This window comes from Leptodactylus fuscus, chromosome 10 (assembly GCF_031893055.1).
Source record: "Leptodactylus fuscus isolate aLepFus1 chromosome 10, aLepFus1.hap2, whole genome shotgun sequence".
NCBI lineage: Eukaryota > Metazoa > Chordata > Amphibia > Anura > Leptodactylidae > Leptodactylus > Leptodactylus fuscus.
In genome coordinates this window covers 6,935,180-6,957,897 of record NC_134274.1, presented here as the reverse complement: position 1 = coordinate 6,957,897, position 22,718 = coordinate 6,935,180, and the positions used below count along the sequence as shown (strand labels likewise).

At 46.6% G+C, this 22,718-nt stretch overlaps 1 protein-coding gene across 1 annotated transcript; it reads left to right on the top strand.

The window, feature by feature from the left end:
* Positions 1–3,143: 3,143 nt before the first annotated feature.
* NOP2 (NOP2 nucleolar protein) lies at positions 3,144–17,557 on the top strand. Its single transcript, XM_075287981.1, has 17 exons — positions 3,144–3,189; positions 5,460–5,595; positions 5,814–5,853; positions 5,947–6,014; positions 6,097–6,476; positions 6,580–6,629; positions 7,252–7,343; positions 7,542–7,738; positions 7,830–7,919; positions 8,028–8,115; positions 8,198–8,338; positions 8,426–8,565; positions 9,207–9,296; positions 9,412–9,534; positions 15,516–15,613; positions 16,007–16,137; positions 17,036–17,557. Exons 2-17 carry the CDS (start codon positions 5,490–5,492, stop codon positions 17,341–17,343), a joined length of 2,142 nt encoding a protein of 713 aa, XP_075144082.1. The 5' UTR covers positions 3,144–3,189; positions 5,460–5,489; the 3' UTR covers positions 17,344–17,557.
* The last annotated feature ends 5,161 nt before the right edge of the window (positions 17,558–22,718 follow it).

Here is a 22,718-nt window from a genome sequence, read left to right as displayed (position 1 = left end):
GGCAAGCAGCCGAGTAAAATGGCTGAAACTTCCGCCAGCGTCTCCATAGGTAACATGCGATATGCCAAAAACAAAAAAAAATGCAACGGTTTCTGGATGTCCGCTGCAGATTCTTCTCTAATGTGTGGGAAAGAATAACCCGAATCCCATCCATGTTGCAGTTCATATCAAATTCCACATCCTCGTTGTGGTGTCTACGCTACATGTTGCCTCCACTTAAAGGGGTTTTCCAGGATTGATGTCCTCTCCTTTTAAGATTAGGTCATCAACTGAGGGTTGGCAGGACCCTCACAGAACAACTCATGTGGCTGCAGGAAGTTATATACCTAGTATACAGACAAAGGGCTCTGCTCTGATTCTAGTGTATGGGAGTGGGGATCAATCCTGCAGTGTGTCCAGAGCTCTGTAGCAGGGGGGCCTATGTGCAGCCCCTCCCCCATACACTGGAATAGGATTAGGCCACTGATGCGATCACCAAGCACAGCGCCATACATTGTATAGTGGCTGCGCTCGGTATTGCTGCTCAGCAGCTTTCACTAGAATGGGACTGAGCTGTGCGTAAGAATTGTTTGTCCAGCTGATCAGTGTGGGTCTTGGGTCAGACTGATCTCGACTGGACGACCTATCCAAAAGGAGTTCCTGATTAAGAAGCCCCAGAAAACCCTATAATAGAAGCCATAAGTGAGTGTGGGGTGCGGCTAGTGCAGGGTGGGGGTCCGGAGTCCTGCACCTACTTGTGTACTGGGATTTTCTGCAGCCTCTTTGTAATTGTGTTATTGGGGTTTCCATCGCTTTGATAAGGACAGCGCTTCGGATGGGTCATCAGTATCAGATGGGGGTTTGTTCTGAGATCCCGTCCATCAGCACTGCAGCCACTTCACTGGATCCCGAGCACAGCGCCATACATTGTTTAGTGGCTGCGCCTGGTATTGCAGCTCAGTCCATTCCCTTTAATGGGCCTAAGTTGCAAACAGACCTTGTGACCTGAGGAAGCTGCGCTCTCCCGATCTCCAAGGTCTGTGGAGCTCCTGGGTGTCAGGTCGTCCTCTTTACATCACATTCTCCATTTCTATCTAGAGTCAGAGTTGAGTGAGTGGCAGCCATGACTTCCCCTCCCTTCTGGCTGACTATAACCTCCGTCCTGTATGCGAGTATACAGCGGGCAGGATGTGGCACCTTCTGTAATAATCCTGGAAATCATGTGATCGCTGGGACTGTCCGGGAGGCGGAGCGTCAGGGACAGCCACAATATACACCTACATAAGAACATTACAGGGGTTTCCTGCCGCATTGTCAGGACGTAACCGTCTGATCTGTCCTGGGGCCATGTCACCGACAGTTTTCAATGATGGGGTGGAGATTGAGGTCACCAATACAGGACTGGTGGGGGCTGTGACACCCGGGACCCTACAGGTGGAAGAAAATATGGGATTGGGATGAGGGCTGCAGCCTCTTCACTGAATACCAACCACAGCGTCGTATAGTGGCTGTGCTTGGTATTGCAGCTCAGTCTCTTCTGCCAGCTGATCAGCGGGGGTCCCAGGTTTCAGCCCATGTATCTTGATGACTACGTAGACAATCTGTTTACCCTTAGTCCAAACGGCAGCACAACACGTGGGGTATTTGTGTCCCTGTGTGCAGTTAGGACAGGTGGAACTTTAAATTCAAATTAATTCTGCAGCATACCCCCTATAAGAGGAAGGAGAAACCTTCCCCTCCCCCCGTGTTCATTATAAAGCAAAGGAAAAAGATCCCAAAAAACAAAACAGGGAGGGAAGTTTGTGCTGCTGTTGGGGCTGAGGGCAAACGGATTATGTACCGTCCGTAATCAATGATTCTCCTTACGTCCAACAGCAGCACAACACATGGGGATGTAGCAAGAAGACCCCTAGGGAGGGCCCCCTTAACACAATGTAGACAAAGCAGTCGCCTCCGACCCTCGCAAGTCCAGTCTATGTTTTGTGAAGGTCATTTGAGACCCCCAAGTAACTGCGCCCCCCTGCAGTGGAGGAGACCGGCACATGCCTTGCAGAAAGGGAGAAGGTAGGGAACTGGCCCCCAGGATCCCACATTAAGAACCCCTCACCCACAAAGGGACGAGAGGGAATAAAAAGGGCAGGTGGCTTCTCCTTCCTCTTATAGAGGGTCATGGTGCCGAATTAATAGTAATTCCAAGTTCCACCTGTCCTGAGCGCACACAGGGGCAGAGCTCGGCCTCGTCTTGTGCTGCTGTTGGTCATTATTCGTAAAGGCCATTACAGGGATTCCCCCCCTGACACTGACATTACGCGCTTGGTCTTCGTCCCAGTGTCCAGGATTTGTTCCTCTGCATCAGTGTCCGGTAGCGGTGTGCTAGTGATAACATCCGTGGTCAGTATGTGGACGCTGCTGTGGTCACGTGTGGTAGCGCGGTGTGGACTGTACCTCTCCAAAATCCTGCAGCTCCTTCAATGTTCTGGTCTATAGCTGTGTCCGACTCCACAGATATGAAACCTGTGAGCTGTCCTAAGAAAAGACCATCAGTTTTTAAGTCCTGGGTCCACGCAGTGGACCGGTCACCGTGGACTTGCCAGTGGTGACCAATGGATGGATTTGGAAGGATATGAGTAGGGGGGAAGGGATTTGTTACAGATTAATACGGCCTAGGCTCAAAGGGGAGCAAATGAGAGCCAAAATTTAGTAAAAAAAAAATCTATCTATATATTAATTAATGCATGCATTACCTCAAGTGACCACTAGTTGTGCCTAATGTATAAGCAATTCTGCTACATATAGAAATTATCCGCTTACATCGGATTCCAGCAGCTCATTGACACGTACAACAGCCTAGAGTCGGGACCAAATTGCTACGACCAGGTTGGCCAATTAGATTGGGACCAATTATACAGAGCGATGCGGCACAGGAGAGGTTAATCGACGACACGTCCCCAGTGTGGTCCTTCTATCCGCTCACTAGAGGTCGCCCTGCCGCTACCAGCCGCCATTTTGTTGGAGTACAAACTGTTAGTGACGTAGGTACGGTTCCTAATTAGGGACATTCCAAAGTAACATCCCGCGTGTTGCGCTTCCTGGGTCATGTGATCATCAGGCGTCGTCCTAGCGAAGGAACGTGGACTCTGATGTCATCATTAGGCGACTCTAGTCCAACACGTGAGGGAGCCGGAGCGACGAGCAGGACAGCGCTCTCAGGTACGGGGCATGTAATATAGTGTAAGCTGTATCCGACGCCATGATGTATATGCCGGCTCACTGTGCTATCTGCAGGGCTGGATTATATACTACATGGCTGACTAAACTTTTATATTCTTGATTTAGCTTTCTCTAAGTTCAGCAGATCTCTTAGAATTGATGAATGGAGAGGCAGAGGGGTGTGTGGGAGATTCAGGGCCCCCGTGCAGTCTGGAATAGGGCCCCCATGTGTCACTGAGGCAGGACTGCGACCACATACCGCTATACTGCGACTACTACACCAATAAGTGACATTGTGTCCATGAAGCCACTGCAACCCTGAGTCACGGAAAGCAAATCCCCGCAGATCGCAGCGCAGACACGGCCATATTGTGCCCAGTGTCTCCGCACAGCCCCCGCCTTATAGTCCTGGTCTACTTTCCAGCCTTTCCTGGCTCCAGGGGCCCCATTGCTTTTATCCCCTCTGCAACCCCCCCAAACGGAATATCGAATGCAACTGCAAGCGCTGTGCCAGTGAAAGCACATGGACCCCATAGTCTATAATGGGGCCCGTGTGCTTGCCGCGCACTGGCCGCACAAATCATGCAGACAGGAACGTAGCTTGTGATCTATTTCCTGTCCGTATGATCTCTATGGAGATCTCACGGCGAGCACACGGACCCCATTATAGTCTATGGGGTCTCTGTCCTTTCACTGGCACCGCGCTTGCAGGCTGGCCCTTCTGACAGTGGTGAGGTATTGGGGCTGAAATTAATGGCATCCATATCTGCAGCCTGGGACACATACTGGGAAAGCTGAGCAAACAGGAGAGCACGGCTTGGAAGGGGAACGTTCATGTCCTCAGCAATGTGCCCTACTATATATATTTAGAAAGCCAGCAGTGCACATTGGTGAGAACATGAACGTTCCCCTTCCAAGCCGGGCTCTGGTGTTTGGCTGGGCAATTAATTGATAAATAAGTAAAGCAGACCATCAATCCAGGTAAGGGATGTGTTTTTTTTTTTTTTTGCTTTGGTTCTATCAGTTTGGTTATGACTTTATTAATGAGACTGAAGTTTAGTTTTGGCCAAAAACGTCTGAACTGGACCCGCTGTTATCCTGTTGAGTTGCTTCAGACCCCCAGAGTCTAATCAGTGGAGGCCTATTGCAATTGGGAGACTCTCTCATGGGCTTCTTCAGGGCTGATAAAGACATCAGGGACCGCTGAGATCTGTGTTGTGGTGACGCGAGAGTCGCATTATCAATCACGTAGCTCTCTGGTCCCATCACAGGTCTTATCAGTCCCTGATGGTCTCTAGTGACCCTGAAGAAGCCCAAGGTGGGTGACTCTGTTTTTATGTTTGGTCACCTCCAATGGTCTTCTATTTAATAGCAAATGTGATGTAGCCCTAGTCTCGATGTACCTCTGTCATGGCTCCGAATCTCTGTCTCTGTAATGGCCACAAGTATGAAGTCAGCCGAGCAGGCTTTCTTAGGCCACCTTCACATCTGCTGTGGAGACGTCTGAAATGTCCGAAAATAGTCCTTAAAGAAGATATGACCGTATCTGGCATGGTGGGGGGGGGGGGATATTGCCATCTTATCCATGCAGTTCACATTATTGGAACAGTGGCCACTAGGAAGCCGGAGCCCACAGTAGTGCGTTTTTCTACTTCTATTTCATTTCCTCCCACTCCAAAAACTTACAATGTAACTCCTTTATGTTTGAGATTTGTGGGGTGATTAGATTGTGAGCTCCTGGGGACAGGGCCGGCATGAGTCCTGATCTTTAAAGAGGACCATTCATGTCCTCATCAATGTGCGGTCTTACATCCCGCTAGAAATCAGTTCCTGGTGGGTGTCCCAGTGCTGTAGATATTGGTTTTGGCACCAATATTTCCCCATTGATGGGCCGTGACAATATCTTTACATAGATTTGTCCAGTTATTGCCCTCGATGGCATTAGGCTGTAAGGTGTGGCCCTTTTTCTCTCTCCAACATCGGGGTGCACACCGGGAAAGCCGCCAGTGCTCTACATTCAGTGCAGTGTTGGCTTCCTAGCGGTATATAATAGCGCGCATCTCTGAGGACGTGAAAGGTCCTTTTTCTTTTTTGCGGCTCACGTGATCTGCGCTGAATCATTGCTTTATGGGGTAAGAAACAAATAAGCTGCCCTCGCTGTTTTTTCCCCGACATATTGCTGCCTACTTATTGAATGTCTTTAACATAATTTCTTGATATGAACTTATATTTTCTTGTCTTCTGCTTCTTCATCTTTGGCCCTTGTACAGTCATCGAGGACACCTCTGCCATATTGCATCATGGGTAGGAAGTTGGACCCTCTTAGGAAAGTGCCCCGGGGACCCGGCCGGAAATCCAGAAAGCAGCCGGGCGCCGAAAATGAGCTGAGCAAGATCCTGAGTGACGGTGAGTGTCCGGCGTAGTGAGGCTGCCAAGTGTGTACTAGAAATCAGTAGGTGTGGGGTGGAAGGGGTTACTTGTTGTAGTCTTAACCATGGAGAGACACACAGATCTGCACAGGGGCAGCGTGCACACAAAACGGTTCCCTATTGAATATCATCTGTCTATATTCTAATCCCTGTATCTGAGCTCTAATTGCTGTATGCTGTATCCCTTTTTAACAGACTCCGAAGTGAAGCGACTCTCCAGCCGCGGCAGAAAGAGGTGAGGAGCCAGACGGGTGTAACTGGTAGTTTATTTTCTGAGTTTTTTAGTAAAGATCTTTGTAATCTTATTTCTGTCTCATCCCTGTAACAGAGCGGCCAAAAGGAAACAAGCGGAAGAACAGAAAACGAAGCCGAACAGAGCGGAGCCCAAGCAGAACGGTAAGAAGAGGAGACGCCTCCCGAGTAATGTGGGGCGGTGGTATCTTCTTGTTCTCACCATTGACCTCTTATTGTCCCTTAGGTAATGTGGAGGCCGAACAGAAAGGGAAGAAGAAGAAGCTGTCGGGGTTCAGCGATGATAACGCAGAGTGGCTGAAACCTGTGAAGAGGGCAAAGAAGGAGGAGGAGGAAGATGAGGAGATGGAGGAAGAGCCCAGTGACCAAGAGGTGGAAAGCGGAGAGGAGGAAGTTGGAAATCTGAAAGGAAAAGGTGGTGGTGGTGAGGAAGATGATGATGATGATGACGACGACGACGACGACGATGATATAGAAGAGGAGGAGGAAGATGATGATGAGGATGATGAACCCACTAAAGAGCTGGAGCTTTCAGATAGTGATGATCTGCAGGATGACTATGGCGCTTCCTCTGAGGAGGATGATGATGATGCTGGTGATAATGATGTAGGTGTCTCAGCATTGTCCCTGTCTCTGTTCACTTTACTCTTGTTAATGTTATTTTTTTTATGTATTTTTTTTCTCATTCCCAATTGTTTTCTTGTTTTAGCTTCTCCCAATTGAGAAAGCTGCAGAAAAACAGAAGAAAAAGAGTAAAAGGTGAAAATAGTGAAACTTCTCCATAGTAATAATCTCTGCTGCCTGCTCTGTAGTGATGGCCCTGTCCTTCCTACCCTTCTCCCTCCTCCATAGTGATGTTCCTTGGCCTCCTGCTCTGTACTGATGGCCCTAGCCTTGCTTCTCTGCTGCCTCCTGCTCTATAGGGATGCCCCTGCCGTTCCTACTGTTCTGCCTACTCCATATTGATGTTCCTGCCCTTCCTTCTGGGCCTTCTGCTGTATAGGGATGGTTCTTGCCTTTCCTTCTCTGCTGCCTCCTCCATATTTATGCTCCTGGGCCTCCTGCTCTATATGGATGGCCCTGCCCTTCCTACTCTCCTGCCTCCTCCATATTGATGTCCCTGGCCTTCCTTCTGGGCCTCCTGCTCTATAGGGATGGTTCTTGTCTTTCTTTCTCTGCTGCCTCCTCCATTATGGTGCGCTGTGCATTTTCTTATATTGCACACCTTATGTCACCACTGACTCCCTTCACGTTCCTCTGCTCGCTCCCCTCTGTTGCCTGTGTGAGGCGCTCCCGCATTGTCTGCTACTTTGTTTCCTCTCCTTAAAGACATTCTAATATCTCTCCCCTAAAATGTGTAACAAAGTCTCACTTAATGTAGAGAGAAGGAGAAAGCGGACGATGACATTCAGCTCAATATGGACACCGATGAACATTTCATCCTGCCGACCGCTGAGGAGATGGAGAACCAGCGTATCCTTGTTTGTGCTGTCCTGGGGTGTCGCTGTTACTGGAGGGTTTCTTATTAATGTGAATAGGGGTAGTTACTTGCATAGGGGAGTTTTGTTTAGAAGTGTGTGTTCTCCCAAATCCAGTGCCGATCCCCCGACCTCATACATGTCGGCCTGTACGCAATGTTTGCCGTGTCTCCTTCCTTACATCACTGCGCAGTCTCCGGACCCCTGGACCTCAACAGTGTCCAAGAACGGATTAAGGATATTGTCGGGATTCTCCAAGACTTTGCCAAACGCGGAGGAGAACACTCAAGGCAGGAATACATCAGCGTCCTCCTCCGGGATCTCGCCACCTACTACAGTTATGGTAACTTCATGATTGAGATGCTCAGTGACCTGTTCCCTGTGTCCGAGGTGAGAATAGGCCGGAATATTTCTATCTCTGGAAGCAGATGTAACGTACAAGGTGATGGCTGACAGTCTCCTCGCTTCTTTGTCTCTGTAGTTGGTCGACTTCCTGGAGTCCTGCGAGGTTCAGCGTCCAATAACCATCCGAACCAACACATTAAAGACCCGAAGGCGTGACCTGGCGCAGGTATACGATCCTTATTGGTGTTACATATTTTGGGGTCCTGGCTCTTTCACCTCTCAGATCTCTGTCACTTCTTGTATTTGCTCATCTCCTCCTTCCTCTTCTCTTCAGGCTCTTATCAACCGTGGAGTCAATTTGGATCCGCTGGGCAAATGGTCTAAGACGGGTCTGGTTATTTACGATTCCTCGGTGCCCATTGGTAAGTTTGTGGAGCGTTGGTATGTCACAGCCTGTCTTTGCCCTGCTCTGGGGTATATGGGTGATGTATCTTCTCTTTGCAGGCGCTACTCCTGAGTACCTGGCCGGACATTACATGCTGCAAGGAGCGTCCAGTTTCTTACCAGTCATTGCTTTAGCTCCTCAAGAAAATGAGCGAGTTTTGGACATGTGCTGCGCCCCTGGTGGGAAGACCAGCTATATGGGTGAGTATGGAGGCTGTCACTGATGTCTAATTTTTCTTTTTTGGAGTCCCCTTCTTCTTGTGTCTGACTGTATTTGCGTATCCACAGCCCAGCTGATGAAGAACACGGGGACGGTGGTGGCCAATGACATGAATGCCGATCGTCTCCGCAGCGTGGTGGGCAATCTGCACCGACTGGGGGTCACAAACTGTATCATCTGCAATTATGACGGCCGACAGCTCTCCAAGGTGCGTAGCTGCTTCTAGGCTGATGACGTCAGGTCTCACCATCAATTGTCCCAAATGGCCGGGCACGGCCTGACCCCTGAGCCGAAAATGGGCAGACTGAATTTTATGGTGCATGGCACACTATCATAACCTGCAGCATGTGTCCTTTAGTCTGGGATCACTGTGCTCCTTCCCCCTGCTGAGCAGAGTTAGTGACTAAATTCCTTGGCAGCTGCTCTCCTTTAGTACTTGTGCTCTTATCTTGGTTTTATTTTTTAAGTAGAATATTGCTGATTGGCATCTGGAAGCCCCCACATTAGTCAGTTGTTTGTTTGCGGAGGCTGCAGTGTCTGGGTTTGCATTGCAAACCTCTTTACTGAAGACCCAGAATTGTGCCATGCATTGTCTTGTGGCGAAGCTTGGTATTGCAGCTCAGCCCATTTACTTGTAAAGGACTGAGCTGCAAACAAACATCCCTGTCATGTAAAGCAGAAGAGTGTCACATCAGCAGCTGATTGGTGGGGGTCTCAGGCATCAGATCCCCCCTCCCCAATAGTTATATTGATGATGTATTGCTTTATATTGATGACGTATTGTAAAGCATAGGGAGTCAGTGTATATCTCCCAGAATCCACTGAAGTATCTCCTAACCCTCTTCCCAGGTCCTTGGTGGATTTGACCGGGTGCTCCTGGATGCTCCATGCAGCGGAACCGGCATCATCAGCAAAGATCCAGCTGTGAAGACTAACAAGGTGGGTGACTCGGTGGAGAGGGCGAAATCTATGAGTGTGTATAGGTATAGATGTCTTACCTGGTTGTGTGCTGATACAGTATATAGCAGCGTATGTATTTGTCATGTGTCTGCAGGACATAAAGGACATCCAGAGGTGTGCCCACATGCAGAAGGAGCTGATCCTGAGCGCCATCGACTCTCTAGATGCTCAGTCACCCACTGGAGGATTCCTGGTCTATTGTACTTGCTCTATCACTGTAAGTATTGCTCTGACTTGTCGGCTTTCATTGTCTGTCCTCCTGTCTGTCTATCTGTGTGCTGGGACTGTCCCCTAACCTGTGGGTTTCAGTTACTTGGTCTATAGGACAGGGATAGGGAACCTTCGGCTCTCCAGCTGCTGTGAAACTACAACTCCCAGCATGCTCCATTCACTTCCATGGGAGTTCCCAGAACAGCAGAGCCAGTACGCATGCTGGGAGTTGTAGTTTTGCAACAGCTGGAGAGCCGGACGTTCCCTACCCCTGCTATAGGAGAACACATCTTCTTTTCTATTCGACCAGCTGATAACAGGGAGTAATCGAGAATTCTCTGATAGGATTAACCTTTTCGCCGCCAAGGGTCTCTGTAAATTTTGCACCTCCAGTAGCCGGAGCAATGTTCACAGTTTATGGATAAATCAAACCTGAGTTGCGACATTAAAAAAGCATTCAACCCCCCCCCCCCCCCCCATACCTATATATTTTCTTAAAGTACACACCTGCAGCATTGTCAGAATGCCACTTGGTACTGTATACGAACAGGCACCTTCAGGCAATTTTGATTTAAAGTGAATGTTTTTAGCAAAAATGCAAATAAATGTATATTAGTCGTTAAAAGCAGAAACCCAACAAAAAATTTAATGCATCAAACCTCCTAAAAATAAGAGTTCAACATGTGCAGTGTTTGTACATATCACTATAGTCTGCACCTGCATGCATATGTGTCCCAAAACTAGCTCGAACTGGAAGGACCAAAAATGTGCTTTGAAGCTGGAAATGTTCAAAAAGTATCATCCTATAAAATGTAGGGATTACACACCATGAAAAGTAAGTGAACCCCTAAACCCTATATAGTTTTTTAAAGTAGACAACCTGAAGATTACAAATGTCTTAATGGGTCATCGATAGCCACATCCACCTTCATTCAACTTTGGGACGAACACAATATGTTTTTCGAAAAAATAAGCTAAAACACATATTTGCACCTAAAACTCATGTTCATCTCACATTCGTATACAAAAGACATTTAAGCTAATAGCTTATGGTGTATACAATGTGTATATATACTATATGTACCGCAAACATCAACTACAACAAGAACTCGGACTCCCAAAAACACGAACACAGAAGACAGGCAGGATTTTGCTGTTATTCAGTAATATGTTAAAAAGCTATACTGCACCTACCAAACTGTGACTGTGATACCAAAATCTAACTTATCAGAGTACACAGCATACCGTATATAAAAACACAATTTAATAGTTCATGTATACAACCACCTTCATGCAACTTTGCAGCAAACAGAGATTGCTAGCAAAACTTGCACCAAAAAAATCAAAATTGGCACTAAAGTGCAACCCTGCCTGCAAACATAATGTACTGTCCATAAAACTGCAAGATGTGAGGAGTTCATACACACCACACATGTATACATTTACAGGGGCGGGTGTTAAAGAATCGCCAAACTCGCAGAAATGCGCCATCCCATTTTGTGCATGCAAATTAAATAGGACTTTACATAAAAATGTTATTTTCCATCCCCCTATAAAAATTTCAGCAATCTATACGTTCATCTCTAGTGATAATCGTTATTACTATTATTTTTGTGTGTAACGGACATCACTAGAGACGTATTTTACTGTGGAAAGCTCAGGTATAGACCGGACAGGGATTGGGTGAAATGTAAACTTTATGTGCGACTTTATGTATATGTTGTGTAAGTGTTTGGTGCGCCTTTTTTTTTTTTTTTTTTTTTTTTGACGCTGCGACCTGGACAATGGTAAACGTCTGGGTCACAGCGCCAATAAACTTCCTGGTTATGTTCAGGAGGTATAACATAAGAATACTCCACTAGTAAAGCTCAGGGGGGAATTACATTATAACTGTATGTGACAATCAGAGACAAATGTATAGTATACGCTCTGATTGGCAGGAGAAGGGTTAATAGGGACAGAAGATGCCCTGCCACCCCCCTCCTGGTGTCACATACAAGTTATATACAGAGTCAGATTGTTTCTCTGTCTGTGTGCTGGGCTGCTTGTGCCCCTCTACCATTTCTGTAACCGCTTGTAAATTGCTTGCTTAGACAGGGTGGGGGACACTTCAGAGCTCTATATCTCGACGGCATCAATATATCTTTATGCTTTCAATTGCATTTGAAAGAGGAGAATTTCATCTTTAAAATGAAGTTGATGATTGAATGTCGAATTTTTTTATTGATTCCCTGTTGAAATGCTGTTGGGAATTGAGATTTGCAGTTGAGATCACTAGTGAATCGCTCCAAAACTGTAAGTTCAATCATCAAGTTCCTTGTATAATTTTAAAGAAGAGTTGTTCTTCTTTAAAATGCATTTTAAAGCATCAAGATATGTTGATGCAGTCTAGAGATCTTGGCATTAGTAGGGAGGACGAAGTAACTACGTCCTTGGCTACTGAAGTGGCCCCTTGGGAGCACGTCTAGCTATGTGCCTGGTAGTGAAAGGGTTAATGTCCCTTTAACTTGGAGATGGTTTTTGAAACTTATTTTTTGTGCATTTTGATTTTATTTTGTATATAATCAACTTTATTCATATCGTGTCAATCTATCCTGCAGTACTTTATAATTTATTTGCTTCAGGTACATGCCAAAAATACATTACAAAGAAATAGTCACTTGACACAATGGGACTGAGGGCCCTGCTCACAAGAGCTTACAATCTATGAGGTGGAGGGGGTATCACAGGAGGTAGTAGGGGCGGCATTGGTGGTAGCATTGCTCATACAGGGGTCCGGCTTTTTATTTGATAGCTGATGTTCTTTACACTTCTATAAGGCTGTTGCCGGTCGTGTCCTTTATTGTGCGGACGGTTCCTGGAGCTGTGACGTTACTGTCTTGTAAGATATCACATCCTGTGGGGTAAAGCATGGACAGAGAAGGTGTTAGGCATTGTAACTAACTGGAAGTCTTGACATCTTGAATTCTGATGGGTTTATCTGATTGATTGATTGATAAGATAAGATGTGTTTTTAGTTGGTTTGTTTTTGAGGCTGTTGAAATTTAGAGTTGAATTGATTGTCTGGGATCGAGTGTTCCTGAGAAGGGGGTGCAAGTCTGGAGAAGTCTTGTATATGGCAGTGGGGGGGGGGGAGGTGTAAGTGCTGCTCTTGATTCACATCAGTGTTTGGTAATCTGTTTGGAGAGTTTACATGGGGACACCTCTGAATGGACTACTGAATGTATTTGGCAAGCGGAGTGCAGGGAAAGCACATGGACACTATAGACAATAATGGTGTTTGTGTGCTGTCTGCATGTTCCCTGTGCAAATTTAGTGGCAAGCACATGGTTCCCAATATAGTCTATGGGGTCCATGTGCTTTTACTGTACACCAGGGGTGTGCACACTTTTTCAGCATGTGAGATACTTTATAAAGTGACCAAGGCTAAAGATCTACTAGCCACTTGTTGTTGTTGGGGCTGGGCAGAGTGTTAGAGCAGGAGACGGCGGTGTTCTGTGGCTGCCCAGGGATCTCCACTGTCTGCTTGTTCAGAGTGCAGGCTGAGAGTCATCTCTGGACAATGGCAGGCAGTGTTGGAAGATGACTCTCAGCCTGTGCTGTGAACAAGCAGACACCGGGGATCCCTGGCTGCAGCCTGTGATTGATTGGAAGATCCTGATTGAGGCATTGGCCACCCCTGCTGTAAACCATTTGCAATAGTGTTTGGTAGTGTGTTCATGGGGGGGGGGGGGGTTGTATGTGGACTCTTGTGAAGGGCTTATTGATGCAGATGTGATTGAGGCCTTAGATCATGGAGTGTATGGAGAGCACAGGTTGGCCCATAGACAGACATGAGGGGGATAAGTTTTTATTGAATGAGTAGTGATTTCTGCAGACTGGAGGCCTTGCTTTTCTGTCTAGACTGATGGCTTCAGATAAGACATGGCACACGAGACAGTCACTGGTGTTTGTTTTGTATCATTACAGGGCTGATGTTATGGGGTGAGGTCAGTAGTTTGGTGTTGTCAGCAGCATAAAGTTGTTGTGTTATTGGAGGTGCGATCTGGTGACGGTTTGTCCAATGGGGCCTAAGACTGAGCTCCAAGTAACTGCAATGGTGAGGGGGAGACATGAAGGCTTTAGTGAAGGTGCGGTCTGAGAGATGAGAGAAGAATCCGATAAGTCTGTGAGGGTGAGGTGATTGATGGGCCATAGTGTCACAGGCTGGTGAGTGGCCCATTGGGTTAGCTGTGCTAGGTGAGGCGCTCAGAGTAATCTGGGGATTGGGAAGGGTCTTAGTAATTGTGCGGTGGAGATCAGGGAGCTGGACTTGTGCATGAGGATTTGTGAATGGTTTCTGCAGCTTTGGAGAGAGTCAGGAGTGAGACGTGTCTGCGGCTTTCAGGGTCACAGGAGAGAAGAGATGGAATTGGCTGAGTCTTGTGCTGAGTTTAGACTAAACTTGTAGTGGAGGAATCTCTAGGTGTGAGTGAGTCTTCTCCATACATGTTGTGTGGACCTTGTGCACTGCTGGCGAAAATTCATCTATGGTGTGAGCTGGGCTTGTTTTTGGGGTGGAGGATGAGTGGCGGCATCCAGGCCACTTGTAATGGTTTTATTCTAGTGAGTGCTGGTGAGATTGAGGGATAAAGAGGAGACTTGGATGTGACTAGTAGGTCTCTGTTAATACGTGTGTCATGGTGTAGGTGTCTGGTGAAGATTGTGCTGCTGTGAGACTAAGAAGGTGATGGGTCTGGGAGGTGGAGAAGAGAAGACTTGTGGAAATGGAGTGCTTAGTAGGAGTCAAAGATGTTTGTGATTGTTCGAAGAGTTTGAGGTTATTGCCATGAATATAATGTGATGGAGATTTGTAGAGAAGTGAAAGTGAAACCTGTTTTGAGTTGTAAGTGCTTTAAGATTCTGCAGATCTTAGAGGTGTTGGGCTGCGTTCACACTGAGTATACGCTGAGCTGATCCTGGACATAAATACATTTGAAATCAGTGTGTGCAAAGCAGATCCCATTCCTTTCAATGGGGAGCGCACGTATGCTGGCTCTCATTGAAATGAATGGGATCTGCTTTGTCTCCACTGATTCCAAATGTGTTGATGTCCAGGATCAGCTCAGCCTATACTCAGTGTGAATGCAGCCTTAGTGTGTTGTCTTGATAGATTGTGAGTGGTTATGACCACAAATGGTGAAAGTTTAGATGTTGTTTGACTGGTGAGGATGGCAGCCATGATGTAGTGAGGATTGTAGGTCCAGATAGTTAATGTTTGTGAAGATCCCCTGACCACAGTGAGGAAGTGTTTGGTGACTTTGTGAGCTTTGATGAGTTGTGTATGAATGGTGGGCTCCACTGGTGACTGATGAAGACAATGACTTGTGACTATCAGATATGAAGTGTGGAAGTGTGGTGAGTGTTGTATGTAGGTGAGGTGTAATGGGCTAACAATGTTATCTGACTGTTTGTATGATGTTGCCTTACGTGGAGGTGGATGTGGGTTAGTAGTGAAGTCCTAGGCTGGAGCCAAATAGACTTAGATGGTAGGGGAGTGTTGTGTGTTACATGTGGTTGTGAAAGAGATAGGATAGAGTGTGGTGAAATGAAAGAGAGTTTGTGGACATGAATAGATTGGAGTTGTATGTGAAGTCTTACCTGGAGAGAGTTGGGTATAGTGCGGTGGGCTGTCGTTGTGCCCTGTCTAAGTGCCATGTTATAAGTGCACTTGGCTAACGCTGCACTTAGATAGACGCTGCACATGGAAATGCCCCCTGCACTGGAAATGCTTCCCCATTGGCCACCTCTACATTTATACTTCTCAGGAAATTGCCTCATTAACTCATGACTAACACATGAGCAGCAAAAACAATATAAAAACAAAGACTCACCACGCATGTGGGTCACATGACACAAACAAGATGGAGGACGCACAAAGCCACAGACTTGCAGACCTGCTACATAGAGACAGCCTTAGATCTCACCGTCCCTGCTTTGTATCTTCAGGTGGAAGAGAATGAATGTGTGGTGGATTACGCCCTGAAGAAGAGAAACGTCAAACTCGTACCAACAGGTCTGGACTTTGGAAAAGAAGGATTTGTCAGGTGAGGAGCCAACATGGAGCAGCCAGGAGCCCCCTGTATAGAAACAGACACCAACTACATCATCCCCTTAAAGAGAACCTTTCACATCCTCAGGCACACACACATAGACCGCCATCAACCAAACACAGTGCACTACATTCATGTATGTAAAGCACATGTGCCAGAGGAGGTGAAATCTCCTCCATAACACACAGCAATACATGGCCGTCACCCCTGAGCAGGAGGCTTTACTGCAGCCAGCACTACCACAGCTAGCCCTTATACCCCAGACTCCACACAATCCCTCCCCGTCACACACCTCAGCAGTTTCCACAAATTAGCGTAAAAAAACACATGCGAATAACAGATTTATCAAAAAGCCTAACCTATCATTTGTCCTAACTCTCTCCACAGATACAAGGAGCGACGCTTCCACCAGTCTCTACGTCTGACGCGCAGATTTTACCCCCATACTCACAACATGGACGGCTTCTTCGTTGCCAAGTTTCGCAAGTTTGCAAATACAGTCCCATCTGCTAAAGAAGGTGAGTGTCCCCCCCTGCTTGTATCACACATACACAAATCATGTCACATCACAGCTTGCAGAATCTGTTTCATTAATTTCTTCCCTGGCCACATCACGTCCTGCTCACACAGCTGCCCAGACCCAATGCACAGATCTAGGGCAGCTTGGTGAGCAGGGACTCTAGGCACTCACACATTACACTATACTTTAGTCTACAATAAGTTGCTTTCTAATCCTAGTCAGAGACCAGCACACAAACACAAGGTCAGAGATGGCAGTCTGACTACCACAGCCCCACCCCAACTACAACAATAGAGATTAAAAGTCCACCCCCCTTTTGTTTTGGAATCAAAACCTGGTCACACATGCACAATACAGCCCTTATATCTCTAATACAGCCATTTACAAGCCAAGAACAGCACCTGATATCTCTGACCTTCCCATTCCCAAATTCATAGACTTGGGGCCCCTGTATATGTGATTGAATGGTGGGGGTCTCCACACTCCATTACCCACCACACACTTTATTCCTCATGATGTCTCCTATTAATAAAACACCCCCTACCATGCAACAAACAATAGGTCATATCTGTGAACACCACTGTCAGTCTTCATCTCCCCTCTACCTGCAGAGGAGACATCACATCTCACTTATGGTCATGCACCTGCACAAAAATCAACCCCACCTTGTATCAGATGTAAACCAGCAGGAAGGATCATAAATGTGGCGTCTCAGGGGCTTCTCTGTTACACTTTCCTGCACACAAACCTGTCTGTCAGTCCTCTGGTGTTACTAATCACAAGTCGTAACACAATGTCTCCACAAACCCCTCACCCACCTTTACTAGGCCTCACTATAGTCTCTGCTTTTCTACATTTTGGATGATGACCTGTTCTCTTTATTCCCCTTATTAAAGGTGCAGAAGAATCCACTGCTGACCAGACTGAAGACAAAACCCCCAAGAAGAAAGAAGGAGGCCAGAAGGAAGCGATCCCCAAACCTGCAACCCCAGAACAGAAGAAGAAAGCGCAAAAGACCCCTCCAGCAAAACCGGGACAGAAAACACCTCCAAAGAAACCAGGCCAGAAACCCTCCCCAGGCCAGGCCAGCCCAAAAACAAAGGAGCAGAAACGTCTAAAGTTCAAGAAAAACCAGAAGGTCTTCCAGAAGAAACAGAAGCTTTTAATAAAGAAGAAGAAAGACAAGAAGAAGAAGAGTAAATAGAATCAATCATGGCCGCCTCCAGACCCCACCGCCATCTCCTGATCAGCTATCTCCAAGCCCCATCTTGTCAAGGACAAGCAGACACGCTGGACTCCCCAAAATGACAAGTGAACAGTCCCAATACAGGTCAGGGGTTCTGTTCTGGGATCAAGAGATGCTCTGCAGCAGCCTGGACTGTCTAGGGCAGATGAGATGCTCTGCAGCCCCCACTCCCCACAACATTTTGTTAATTTTTATTTTATTATAAACTAAATACAAACTAAGGATTGTGTGTGGTCTAAGTGTGTCATCCAGGGGTCGGGGAACTTCAGGGTAAGGATTAAGGCTGCATTCACACTGAGTAATGCTAGCATTTTTTGTGCTTATTTTGGCACATAGCACCGCGTAAACGCTGCATTTGAGCGGCGCTACGTGCCAAAATAAGCACAAAAAACGCCAGCGTTACTCAGTGTGAATGCAGCCTAAGATTGGATAGGTTAAAAGAGAACCCCCCCTTATCACACCGTTCCTCTATGTCCACAGTGTCCCCCCCCCCTTATGTCCAGTTGCACTGGATACCAAAACACAACACTTAGGCCGCTCGGACACAACCATAATGCTCTTACACTCCACAGATGTCCATGACCTGCCACACTCACCCATAGAGTTCTATGGGCGAGTCCATGCAGTGCCGTGAATTGTGGCCATTATGGACATGTTCGAAAAAGTGCAGCCCAGCACACCACAGATAAAATATCCAGTGGTGTAAGAGGCCACATTCAGTATAATGTGTCCACAAATGGGCCACAATAGAAAACCCTCAATTGCAGACTTAAACTACACTCATGTAAGACCGGCCTTAGGGGAAAAGTGCCATCTTCAATACCCATCATCTTCTCCCCAGCTTTATCAGAGGGTGCACTCTTTTATGACAGGGCACATTTGATCATAAATGAGGTGCATCCCCTGCTGGCCCATACACCTGGAGTGAAGCCATAGAGCTACACTACATTTCCAGCATTATTAAGGCCACTCTTCCACACCCCAGCATGTCCTGACCTGAAAGAACATTGGTTTAGTTTAGACAATTTAGCCCAAAAAGTTGCAAACTTGATAAAGAAAAAATAATAAACCTCCCCGTATCGGATCAACAAAGGGTTAAATGGGGGCTACTCTGTCCTACTAAACCCAAACTTCATTAAACCCACCAAGTTTGCCAACTCTCTCAAGTGTCTGACAGATCTCTCAATGGGAGGATCAGACTGTTGGATTTCAACAAACCCCATCAGAGGTTCACAAACTTATTTACTCTACTGCCCACTTTCACAGTCAGTTTTTAGCCCCCCCCCCCCTCCTTAAAAACTAAATTTACAATATTTTCCACATCTTAAGCAGAATCTTTTCTTTAATTCCAGAAGCCACACAAATCTTATCTTATCCTGTTTCAGCTCAACCTTACCTTGGAAATGAGACTTTGCTTAGGAGAACAAGAAAACACAACTCTAGACATTTAGATTTAGAAAAAGTTTTATTCCAAGTAAAAAACCAAACATTTATATCTTAGAATTAATGTCACGTGAAGGTGAATCTGAGGGTTTGGAACAAGTTTCTTCATATGAGGCTCAAATTTACTCACAAATATCCAGAAGTCACCGCATTTAGTAACACGCTAATGATTTGTCTTTGCAGTTAGCAGCCACAGAACTAAGTCCACATTCACACAAATACAACAATGGGACTGCTAGCAAACAATCAACCACAAGCCAGGGGACTACTGCAGGATTAGCTTTGGTAGCCAAAATTCTTGGTAGCCATCCACACAGGATTGCACAAATCTCATTGTTTAACAAAAACTTAATACAACTACTTTGTTCACAGCGACACACGATAAAGATTTTATTGTATACAATCAAATAAACATAAACAAGAACAAAATAATCGCTGTCGTGTCAGCCATCACCCCCCTGAACCACTTCAACACCCCTCAATTTTCTCTGACCCCTTTACCACCCCCCTGTAGGCTTCCAGCACCCACAAGAGTCTTATTTTCCACTTTGACAGAGACTTCTGGAAAGGTACACACCCCAGCATGCATGTGTGAGGAGGGGGACAGGAGGAATGACTGGTCCATATATTAGTCCGGGCCTAACCTTAGGAGATATTTGCACATTACAAATAAAAACACTCCAAATGTGGAAATGCACTTAGACAATCCTCATGTGTGCGCAACCGCTGCAGGTTTTCAAGATACAAGATGTCAAATTAGGTTGCAAAGGGTTAAACCCATTTACCCCAATGCTATATTTGGCCACTGCTGGGATTGTAGTGTCTGGATATGTATACAGTCACCGGCGAGGTCCATGTGGCCGCTCACCCAGATAAGTATAACTCCCATCATGCCTCACACATAGATATAGCCATCTATACAGGACCCAGACAGGGCGTGTTAGCGGGCAGCTGTCGCCATCCTCTACCCCATGTATAGAGCTCAACAGCTGGGCCTGAAATCGGAGCGGGGGGAATTCGGGGACCTCATTCATAAAACATGGACCGCAGTTCTGCAATTAGACAAGCCAACATTTTTCAACACATAGTTCACACTGTGCTCAAAGTAGCCGGGGTTAGGGCTAAACTTTCTTAGGGTTTGTTACAGACCAGTGTTTGTTTGTTTGACTCCCTTAATACACGGCCTCATCATGTAATAGGACATCAAGTGGGGGGGTCACAGAGATGGGGGAGTCACAGGCAGGAACGAGCTGCAGTATTAGGATCAACCACACAGACAGATGAAGGATAAGCAAGCGCCACGACAGTGACAGCCTTACAGATGAGACATCGATGGCCTGAACCCACCAAGCCAATGATCAGCACTCCGGCTGTGGCCAAACTACAACTCCCAGCATGCACACTTACTCTGCACTTGGTGAAACGGTCATGAAAGCGGCCAATGCATGCTGGGAGTTGTAGTCTCACAGCAGCTGGGGGGGCCGATGGTGGCTGACACTTGGTCTAAGCAGTTTCAAGCTAAGATTTTCTGATCTAGAAGTCAATACTAGCAATTTGTCTGGAAAATTACATTGCAGTGTCAATATACTGTATACACACATAACATCACCGCCCCTTTAACTAGACATTGCTATTACAGGTCTGTCATGAGTCCATCGCGATACACACAGGGTATTCCCAGTGCTGGGAGCCGGGGGGGGGGGGGGGGGGGGGGGCGAGTCCTTCAGACCAGACAATGATGCTTTGCTAAGATTTTGCTCTTAGACCCCCTCCCCCATTCTCCTGATCAGTGTGGGACCCCCCAGTGAGGCAACAAATATACCGGACCCTATAGTTTGGTGGCTTTAATGAACAACTTCTTATGTCCCAGCCATGTGGATGGAGCCTTAGGGGGGAAGCTCTCAGTTATAGGATCTCTTCATATAATAAAGACCAAAAAAAAGTAATTTTGGACCATTTCTTTGGGTGCAGCAGGGACTCTGAGCAATCCCACAATGTATCCTAAGAGAATCGATGAATATCCAGTATAGCTTCATGTCTAGGAGTCCCTGTAACATAAGAGAGGTGCGGTGCATTGTTGTGGCTGCTCCTCTGCTGTAGGGGGGGGGGAGGGGACAACAGCTGGGGACAGGCAGGGGTATTATTGTGTGGGGGGGCAGCAGTGTAGCCCTCCAGCCTCCCCACAACATCACCGGGGCCTCCAATACTCAGTAAAACTTTGGTAACACACAATGTTCAGATTCTCCAAATTAAGATTTCGGCTTCCTGCCAGTGAATGGAAATCCTGGTCATGGCCACAGCTGAAGCTTTGTCACAGTGTCACAGTGTTAGTGTATGATTAACATGTTACATAGTGAGCCAGCCATATTGTTCTCCATTACAGAGTTGGGGCAAAATCAACAGGACCCCCCTATTTATAGTCAGTGGGATTCCCCAGGCTCCTCATGTGGTCATTATGGGGGACCCCGACAATGGAAATGCAGCACTAGTGTGAGCCGAGCGTTAGCTGGCAGTGGATGGGTTAATAATTAAGGCTCAAGCAATCAGTGACAGCAAGCAGAGGTACGGATAGATGGGAAAGTTGCAGAGTTATCACTTCAATTTGGAAAGATGCCCACTGAGCGCCATCCCCATTATGTGCTGTGGAGAGGGGACAAGTGTCCAATCACTGGGGGTCTGACTGCTGGTCCCCCAACTATCAGGAGTATGAAGGACCCCCCTAAAGCCTTCTTGTGGAGGCAAAGTCAGTGTAACCAATGCTCAATTCACTTGTATGAGGCTGCTGGAGATTATATAGTCCTGCCAGCCACAGACAGGTGAATGGAGCGCTGGTGGCTGACTCCACATCCACAAGGAAACCAAAGCCTAAGACCCCACTTTGTGGAAATGGGGTCAAAATGTAAATAAAACCATATAAATTTGGTATCCCTGGAATCGTACCGAAACACAGAATCCAGGGGACATGTCATTTTGGCTGCACAGTGAACGCTGTAAAACCGAAGCCCGTAAGAAAGTCACAGAAATGCTTTTTTTCTTCAAATCCACCCCATTCTGAATTATTTCCAGCTTCCCAGTACATTATATAGAATAATTAATGGCGGCATCATGAAGAAAAATTTGTCACACAAAGATTAAGACCTCGTATGGCTCTGGGAGGGGAGAAATAAAAAAAGTTATGGGGTTTAGAAGGAGGGGAGTCAAAAACGAAAATCAAAAAATGCCATCGGCGGGAAGGGCTTAAAAAATATGTGGCACATTGAATGATAATTCTCTCAGACGTCAAAAGTGAACAAACAGAAAGAGATTTAATATAAAACGGGCGTCAAAAAGTGACCAAATTATCAGTTTATCACAGCCGCTTGTGTGAATTTGGCCTAACGTGAATGTCCCGGTCACATCAGCGCGGCCTCACATCCGGGGTCCTTTCTGCGATTATTTTATATATATTTTTCTATTTTTATAGTTCTTCTGTATGTATTTTCCATCCTGTTTTTCGGTCACCATGACCAGCCCCGCCTGTAGCGCCACAGACCATCCCCCGCCCCGTGGTTACCCACCCCTATAATTACTCTTACTGAGACTTTTTTGGAAGAAACATTTGCAAGGAATTTTTTGTGTTCTAGACTTTTTTCACTTCTGCTTTGCGCTGTGAGTCAGACGAGACACGAGTTTACAATTCCTCCAGTATTCTGGCTTCAAAACAAAATGAATAGCGTTCATACGCCCTGAGTAAGGTCTGTGGTTTGTGTCTAGGAAGGGGGCGTGGCTTAGTGGTCGCCCTCAGGGCGCATACACATGGCGGGGCGGTATGTACGCAGCATGTAGGACTATATAATGTGCCGCTATATGGAGCCTCGGTATTATTAGGGAGAAACCCTCCTCTAGATACA